A 10015-nucleotide genomic window follows, 5' to 3' on the forward strand; every position below is an offset into this window, starting at 1 on the left:
ACGTTTGAGCCAATTTTTGGACTGTGCAACCACTTCTCATCTACAGGCTGCTTTTCGCGTACTCCGATATTTAAAAGGCCGACCTGCAACTGGTCTCTTCTTCTCCTCTACTTCTAATCTGCATCTCACTGGATTTGCCGACGCTGACTGGGCTACCTGTGCCGATACTCGTCGCTCTATTTTCGGTTATTGCTTCATGCTTGGGAACTCTCTCATTAGATGGAAGAGTAAGAAGCAAACCACAGTTGCCAAGTCCTCTGCAGAAGCTGAATATAGATCTCTTGCTGTTGCCATTAGTGAAGCTAGTTGGTTATCTTTCTTAATGGATTTCATTGGTTTGCCGCTTCAAAAGTCTATCACTCTATTCTGTGACAACCAGTCAGCCATTCACATAGCCAATAATTCCATCTTTCATGAAAGAACCAAACACATTGAAGTGGACTGCCACATTGTTCGTGAAAAGCATTTGTCTAGTTTCATTCATCTTATGCCAGTTCGTTCCAAAGATCAACTTGCTGATTTTCTTACCAAAGCTCTGCCACCGGGTCCTTTTCTTGCTAATGTTTCCAAGCTAGGATTGTTAGATTTACACAATTCTAACTTGCGGGAGGGTGTTACCTAGATTATTTTTTTATCAATAATAGGCATACCATTATAATTATTTTTTAGTAAGAGTACACAGTATATAAGGTGTAATAATTCAACAAATATTTTCTAAGAGGATTTTTCATTCTCTTCAACAATGAGAATAACTTATTTTTCTCCCTCTCTTAATCCCTTCTGGTTCATCAAACCATCAACATCACAACTTGAACAATTTAGGACATGAGATTTTCTTTACGGTTGAACAATCTTCCTTTTTTTGCTTTTTTTCTTTGCGGTTCTTTGTGGTTGTTTTAGTTTCTTTGGTGGTGTCTTCTGTATTTCTTCTTCTTCTCTATAATACATACAAAAAATTTTGTTAAAATAATAATATATAACTTTAAATAAATAGATAGTTTCTGATAAGTCATGGTGAGAAGTATACTCATATTCAGAATCAATTTCTTTTTCTAAAGACGAATGCAAGATGACAGGTTTCTTTTTTTCTTTCTTCTTTTTTCCCTTCTTTTCTTCTTTCTCTTTCCCCTCAGTTGTGCTCTTTTTATGAGGCCCTAAAACATAAACTTATTTAGTTAGCACAATAACTTAGAAGTAATTTAACCAAAATTTCAAGGGGAATGCTTTTTCTTAGTTACCATTTCATTCTTTGCCTCAAAGGCAATCCTGTTGACCAACCTCTTTCGTGTCCAGTAAGTCACCCATAGTGGTCTGGGAGCATTATCTACTGTTGCATCAGCGAACACGATTCATGAAAATAGATTATCATCAATACAAAGACGCAACCACAATTGAAAGTTTCTCTCTTCCTTTCTGGGCTTTGATCCCCTTGATCAAGAAGCTGAGCACATGAGACACCCAATTTCATTCTCGGACTATGTATGTCCACATGAAGGATAGGTGACTTATGCACTGGGGAGACTGTGCTTGTTGTTGTCGGCAACAAAAACTATTTCTAGATGAAGAGGATGAATGTCCTCTTGAATTTCATCAGGTTTTCCTCCCCTTCAATAGTCATCTCCAGCACAGATTTTATCAAAGACGCCAAAGTAGCACCTTCAATAATTTTCTTCTACTCCTCATTCAGTTTGTTGTAATCAACTTTTTCAAAAAAATTAGTCCCTATAATAGTACCAACATCAAAATAGTTTAATATAAATAGATTAATATAAAATAATAGCAAAACTTTATTGATAGAATATAGCTGAAAACCTTTTTTTATCGCTTGAATTTAGGCCCAGTGTATCTCTTATCTTGACTAGGGTTACGTAGATTTTTTCATAGCGCGTCTCCAAAAATGCTTTATATAGATCGAAGGAAAGTATCAATTCCCTCAAGAGCTTGTGCAAGACATTCAATGATGGGATATATCTCAATGCACCAAATCCTATTTTCTCGACAATAGCTTTCTTTTGATTACTCATGTTGAATACCTTAGCTATCATTCTCATTGAACATCCCAAATCGTGAGTTTTCTGCAAATATTTGAAATATTGTGTTATATGATATATTTATAATACAAAAATAGAGTTGATTTAATGTGTATATGCTTACATCGTAAAGTGGCTTCTCCTTTTTTGAGATGGTCTTCTTTGTTATTTTAACTGTAAGGACTAATTTAGTCAATACTTAACAGCAGCACCAAGTGAACCTCAGTTAATTCACAAATAACCAAAATTAGTTCAAATTTGAACAAAAACTAACTAAACAACCACACATGAACAAGTTCAGCAAATTCAAGCAAAATGAAACCAAATGGACCTAAATTAAATCAAGAAATGAACCGATATTTCTTAAGGAATAAAAAATTTAGTCAATAGTTAACAGCAGCATCAAGTGAACCTCAGTTAATTCATAAATGAACCGAAATTAGTTCAGATTTGAACAAAAACTAACTAAACAACCACACATGAACAAGTTCAGCAAATTCAAGTAAAACAAAATCAAATGAACCTAAATTAAACTAAGAAATGAACCGAAATTTTTTTAAGAATAAAAAATTTGGTCAATACTTAATAGTAGCATCAAGTGAACCTCAGTTAATTCACAAATGAAATGAAATTAGTTCATATTTGAACAAAAACTAATTAAACAACCACACATGAAAAGTTCAGCAAAATTCAAGCGAAACAAGACCAAATGAACCTAAATTAAATTAAGAAATGAACCAAAATTTTTTGAGAAAAAAAATTGGTCAATACATAACAATAGCATCAAGTGAACCTCAGTTAATTCACAAATGAACTAAAATTAGTTTAGATTTGAACAAGCAGTAAAAAAGACTCAATCATCAACAAAAACACATCGAATTCTTTTCTGGATCCAAATGAACCTCAAATAAACTAAGAAATGAACCAAAATTATTTATCAGAACCAATAAACTAACAACACAGTTTCATTCAATGCCCTATTTATAGAGAAAAATAAGAAAAAATTGAATTAAAGAAACTGGATCTACTAAATAAATGAATTCGATCAACTAAATCCTAAACCGAACTAGTAGAAATGCCAGAAATGCGAGAAATGCAAAGGAGAAAACAGAATATAATGAACAAGTAGTTTTGTCAATACCTTGAAGAATTTTTGTTGTTCTTTTTCTGTATTTTTTGTTGATGATCTCAAATGCAACATCGGATTTTTCTGTAGTTTCCATAGAGAATTTGAAAGATTGAGAGATTGAGAGATATTTCAAATTCTTTTGTTGCAGTTTTGAGTAGAAGATACGAACAGTTTTTCATATTAGAGCGCCAAGGGAGAGGTAACATTTTTTTTAGCACGTGTTACACGCTTTTTTAATGAGAGTGGTTTATGTTGGTGTTGGGCCTGCTTGGTTGGACTTGAATGGCAATAAGACTTGGATGTGTGGTAGATCTGTTATATTATTAGATGAATAATATTAATTATGTTTAAAATTTTTTAGACAGAGTTAGTTTTATAAATATTAATTAATGGTGTTTGCTATGGTGCCTAAAAGATATTGTCTAATTATTAAAATAGGTTAAATAATTAATTTTAAATTTAAAAATATAAAAATTAAAAATTTTAAATATTTTAAAATTATTATAAAAAGTAATTTAATTAAAAGTTAGATATCAAATAAAAGACATCATAAAATTAGCCATAATTAAAATACAAATTTATCAAAAAAATATATATGTATAAAAATAGTCAAATTTCTAGTAGAACCCTCCAATTAAAATGAAGAGAATAGTTTAGCTAAATATATTCTAAAATCATATATGAAGAAGAATAGAAGATAATAATATTGATACTTATTAAAAAAAATATTTTCAATTTTTATTATGATCAATATTTTCGAATATTTTTAACAGATACCATTAACAAAATCTAAATGAAACTTACTGTCTAAAAAAAAAAAATCTAAATGAAACTTGTCCATTAAGCTGGATGAAAGGAAAGGGTGTTACTAATTGGAATTTACCGGATTTTGTCCTCTAAAGACAAGCTATTTTTAAAGAGTTATGTTACGTGTATACTAAAATTAGTCATTAAAATTAACTATTAGTATAAAATATATATTAAAAATAAATTAAACTACACATGTATTTATACATAAATATATTAGTAATTAATTTTAATAGCTGATTTTAATATACAAATAACATTTTCTATTTCTAAATTCTAATTTACCACAAATAGATTCAAGCAGCAATGAAAAGGAAGTTTTAATTAGCTTAAATGTTAAAAACTTTTGGGAAAAAAAATTATTCGATAGGGCCCACTTGAATTTAAAATAGATTTTTTATCCATACATATGATCCAGCTTGGAGGCATCGGGACGCGCACCCACCGGATCAGAGCCCTCTCATTGCAAGGATTTTCGAATATGTGGGTCCACTCCGAACCTTCCTTAAATATTCTAATCTAACTAATCACTAGACAGTAGACACTAATCACCAATATTAATCCATTGATCACCACTGAGTGGCCAACGGAAGTCCAGTGCACGTGCACGCACTATAACAGTTCCCTCCACAAATGGTGAATTTGATTCTCTTTTAGAATGGATGGTGGCTTTTGCTTTCGGAATTTCAGAGTAGACTGTAAAAGACAAAATCATAATTAATACAAATAATTTCAATTAGATATTTTCTTGTTTTATAAAATGGTTTTATAATATAATTTGATAAAATTTTATTCAGAACATATGTTTGTGGGATCATTTTTTAGGTAAATGGAGAAAAATGATTTTTTTTTTCAATTTAGAACTTTTTTTTAGGATAGAATTTTATTCTATAATTTACATCTTGTTCTTTTTTTATCTAAAATTTTTGTTCTTTTTATTTAACAACTAACATTTGAATTTTATTATAAAAAAATTCACTAATTTGTTGAACTTTTGTCAATATGTAGTCAATATTAATAATTGTGCAAAATATAAAGATATTATCAAATTATATGTATAAATTCTTTATAATATCAATATAAGTTATATTCTATAATTCACGCGTAGAAACATGTGTAAGAAAATATCAAAAGTTTAAGATATTAGTTAATTATTAAAAAAAATATTGACTTTCTAAATTTTTTATTACCCTTAATCTAATTAAAGTTTTGTAACAAAATATTTTTTTTTATAAAATGAAAGAATTTAAATTTATACATCATTAATATAAAACAATTTTACACAAACAATTAATTAGTATATGACCACATTAATAAAAAATAATTTATAAATTTATTATTTAAAAAATTATTTATTACACTTTAAATCTTAAATTGAGTCTAAAAGTACGACAGAAACGTCTCTTTTAAAAATATGTCAATTTATAAATGACATGATTTGAATTATATATAAATAGTATATCACGAATGAATTTATTCAAAATTTTTTTAAATTCACTCTCCAAAAATAAATAAATTATTTAACACATGCTTAAAGTATGTTATATAATTCTAATTTTTGCAAAATTTTTTATTTTTTTAGCAGATTAGAGATTATTCTATTACAGATTTGAGTTTTATTTAAAAATTTATCGTTGACTAATGAATTAATGTATGTACAAGACAAAATTTAAATGTTAATATTTATTTAAATAGATTAATAATCTAATTATTAGACCAATCTAAATTGATTTTACACAAATTTTTTTTATCTAGATTGTCTTAATGGTTTCAAAAACTCTCTGACTTAAATCTAATTAAATAATGGTATAAAATTCTTACCTGTCAAATCCTGTACACTAAATAAATTAAAATTAAACTTAAAATTGAAACACAAAATTTTAATTATAAGGCAAAATATCTACTAACTTCAAAAAACAAAAAGGAAAAAAATCAAAGTAAATATGTACAGGGTAAAACAGTTAAACACAAAGCGGGAAGGAAATAAGGGAATAAAGGAGCCAAATCTGCTAGGTGGAGGTCTATGTTATAATATACGTGACGCCCACCACTTGCCACTCTCTCTCTTTCTCTTTATATAAAGTTTTTTCTCTCTCACCACTTTCTTTTTTCTCTCTCACTTTCTCTCCGTTTTCTTCCCCTTTTCTCACCTTCCAAACGCCACATCCGCCATGGCGCCGACACTATAGCCCACCCAAACCCCCACAAACATTCACCCAGCAACAATTCCCCAACCAAAAAACCATGAACAACACTCTGTTTCTATCCACACTCCTCGTCCTGTTATCCTCCGCCATTGTTTCCGGCGGCGATCTAGCCTCCGACAGAGCAACCCTCCTAACCCTACGGGCCACTGTTGGTGGTCGCTCCCTCCTCTGGAACCAAACGGAACAGAATCCATGCTCATGGACGGGTGTGTTCTGCGAAAACGAAAAGAGAAACAGAGTAACAACGTTGAGGCTCCCAGGCATGGGTCTCTCAGGGAACCTTCCATTGGGTTTGGGTAACCTCACTGAGCTTCAGACCCTCTCTCTCCGATTCAATGCACTCACCGGTCCCATTCCCTCCGATTTCGCCAAACTCACCTCTCTCAGAAACCTCTATCTTCAGGGGAACTTCTTCAATGGCCAAATCCCTGATTTCTTGTTCTCTATGGAGAATTTGGTTAGGTTGAATTTGGGGAAGAACAATTTCAGCGGCGAGATCTCTCCCAAGTTCAATTCTCTTACTCGTTTGGATACTCTCTATTTAGAGAATAATCACTTCACTGGGAGCATCCCTGACCTTAGTGTTCCGCCTCTGCATCAGTTCAACGTGTCGAATAATCAGTTGAACGGTTCGGTTCCGGAGCGGTTTTCGGGGTTGAATGAAAGCGCTTTTTCCGGGAATGAGCTCTGTGGGAAGCCCCTTGAAGCTTGCCCTGGTAGTAACAATGGTGGAGGAGGGAGCCATAAGAAGAAGAATAAGCTCTCTGGCGGTGCAATTGCGGGTATTGTTATTGGGTCTGTAATTGGAGCGATTTTGATTCTACTGCTTTTGTTCTTGTTATGCAGAAAATCCAGAAAAACTGATTCCAGGGATGTTTCTGCGGCTGCACCTCCAAAAAGTGTGGAGGTTGCTGACGTGGCACGAGATGGTGGTGGTGCTAGTGGTTCCTCGGCCGTTGCGGCTTCAAAGGTTGAAAGCAAGAGCAATGGTGGTGGTGCAAAAAGTTTAGTATTCTTTGGTGATGTGAATAGGCCGTTTGATCTTGAAGAGTTGCTGAGGGCTTCTGCTGAGGTTCTTGGAAAAGGGACATTCGGAACCACCTATAAGGCCACGATGGATTTGGGGATCAGCGTCGCCGTGAAGCGCCTGAAGGATGTTACCCTGCCGGAGAGGGAGTTCAGGGAGAAGATAGAGCAAGTTGGGAAGATGGTTCATGAGAATTTGGTTCCACTCAGGGGTCACTACTTCAGCAAAGATGAGAAGCTTGTTGTGTATGATTACATGCCAATGGGAAGCTTGTCTGCATTATTACATGGTAAAACTAAAAAAAAAAAGAATGTGCTTTTTTTCTTTCTTTTTCTTGTTTGCTTTGTTGTCATTTTTGGACTGTTTCAACTTTCAATTCTATATGTATATATTTTATTCTTTGTGTGTGTCATGATGCTGATTCTTTAGTTTACAAGTTAAGTGAATGATTGCGGCTGTTGTTGTTGTGTCTACTTTAGGGTAGATCATTGTGTAACTAGTTGTTGCTTTTTATTTGTCCCTTTGTGTTTCTAATTTGTTTTTCTGAATAGGAAGGCTTGTAGTTAGTGACAAGATTGTTATCATAACGGGTTTTGGTGGCCATTGCACATGGCAGATGAAATCTTGCTTCAAGAGTTATTATCTAAAGTATTTTCTGAGAAATCAGAAGTTTTGTGCATCTTAGCTGATCCTGAATTTTCGTAATTGTGATTTCTTTGCTTGGTTATATGTCACGGGCTCAAGCCATGGAAGCAGCCATTGATTTGTAATTATCAAGTTAGGCTGTCTAAATTGCACCCAAATTACACCCTTTGGGTGCGGCTCCTCCCTAACACAAGGTGCTTGTGCACCGGACTGCCCTTTATGTCAAATAGTTCAATGGAATTTCTTTGGTAAGCTCCCTGTGGTGTTCTAATTTCTAAATGGTAATACTTTCACCTCAAATGTGCATTGGTCTTAGATATGATGTCATGCTTGTTACAATGAATAATGATCAACATTTATGATCCTTTTTGCAACTTTTAAGTTGAATGAACATGCAAATTTTCAAAACTTGGATGCAAATGAATGAATTTAGTATTGGTACAGCTTATTTGACATAGTTTGCTTTTCGGTTTTCATGTTACAGCGAATAATGGCGCCGGCAGGACTCCCCTGAATTGGGAAACAAGGTCTGCCATTGCCCTTGGCGCTGCTCGTGGGGTCGCATACCTACATTCACACGGACCAACATCCTCGCATGGAAACATCAAATCCTCAAATATCCTTCTCACCAAATCATTTGAAGCTCGTGTCTCCGACTTTGGCCTTGCTCATCTTGCTCTCCCGACCGCCACACCCAACCGTATTTCCGGCTATCGCGCCCCAGAGGTCACTGACTCTCGCAAAGTATCACAAAAGGCAGACGTCTACAGCTTTGGTATAATGCTCTTGGAACTCCTAACGGGGAAGGCTCCCACTCATTCCTCACTGAATGAAGATGGTGTAGACCTCCCAAGATGGGTCCAGTCGGTGGTTCAAGACGAGTGGAACACTGAGGTTTTCGACGTGGAGCTCCTTAGGTACCAGAACATTGAGGATGAAATGGTGAAGCTCTTGCAGCTCGCGCTCGAATGCACAGCTCAATACCCCGACAAGAGACCTTCAATGGAGGTGGTTGAAAGCAGGATTCAGGAAATTTCACGTTCTAGTTTAGAGAAAGAGGAAGAAGAAGAAAAAAATGAATTTTCACAACAGTACTACTCTGTTGATTCTGGTCCCCCACAAGCTTGAACATAGAATTGAAGAGAGAAACCCTTCATTATTTCATCATTGGCCTGTTTTTGGCATAGCCATATTATTGTAGTTTGTTTGTTTGTTTATTCATTGAACTTTCATAGAACCAGTTGTTCATGATCCCTTTTGTCTTAACCCCTCAATTCCCTTTTGTCATTTGCCTTGAGTCTTGTTTTGGGGTTTCAATGTTACTATAGCCCCAAATTCATTTACATTACATTCAAAAAAAGACATCTATTTATTTTTATTTTTATTTTCACAGGATTTGGTGTGAAATGTGAATACTTTGTGTTTTTTTTTGTTTTGGTGACTTGTGAATACTTTGTTTGGATATCTAGAATATGTTTCTCCTTCACTTCTTCCTGATTATTGTTGGATTGTTGTGTCATAATTCTTTTAGCAAATTATATTCGTCTCTTTATGTTTGATGAAATTTAACTGACTTTTTCCTAGTTCTTAAAATATAAATTAATTTCAGAATTTAGGTAATAATATATTTGGTATCTTTATATGAATTTAATTTTGATGCACTGGTCGTGTAAAGTAGTTTTACACGTGCATCTAATTTCGAATGACACGTAAATAACTACCGACAGTAAAAATAACTATCGAATAGTCATTTAAAAGAATGGATGTAATTGCACGACTGTATAAAATGTTTTACATGTTAGTATATCAAAATTAAACTATTTTTATATTTCATAAAATATACACTAAACCCTTGTATAAATAGAAAATTATCTTCCTCAAAAGTGAGAATAATGTTACATAAACAAATACATATATAATCATGATAAATGTTGCCAAATTTTAAATTATGTTAATACAATTTGCTCTGCCACCCATATTCTTAAGGTGGGTCATCTATAGTAGATGAGCTACTAATTTTTCAATTCTGAATCATTTTCTTTTGATTAAGCATTACTTCCAACTTCCAAGAGTAAAAGTGAATCCGAAGTTTAGTTAGGATAGTTTTATTAGTTAGTGTGAATTATTAATAAATAGAAATAATAGGAATGTAAATTAGAGTATTTTTCTC

The 10015-nt window shown here is 33.2% G+C and overlaps 1 protein-coding gene across 1 annotated transcript; it reads left to right on the forward strand.

Moving 5' to 3' along the window:
• The first annotated feature begins 5994 nt into the window (after window positions 1-5994).
• Window positions 5995-9331, forward strand: LOC112766817 (probable inactive receptor kinase At5g16590). The gene is made up of 2 exons (XM_025812710.3): window positions 5995-7489; window positions 8330-9331. The coding sequence occupies exons 1-2, from the start codon at window positions 6211-6213 to the stop codon at window positions 8971-8973; spliced, it is 1923 nt and encodes a 640-aa protein (XP_025668495.1). The 5' UTR covers window positions 5995-6210; the 3' UTR covers window positions 8974-9331.
• The last annotated feature ends 684 nt before the right edge of the window (window positions 9332-10015 follow it).

The sequence above is a fragment of the Arachis hypogaea genome, chromosome 17 (genome assembly GCF_003086295.3).
Source record: "Arachis hypogaea cultivar Tifrunner chromosome 17, arahy.Tifrunner.gnm2.J5K5, whole genome shotgun sequence".
In the NCBI taxonomy this organism is placed as follows: Eukaryota; Viridiplantae; Streptophyta; class Magnoliopsida; order Fabales; family Fabaceae; genus Arachis; species Arachis hypogaea.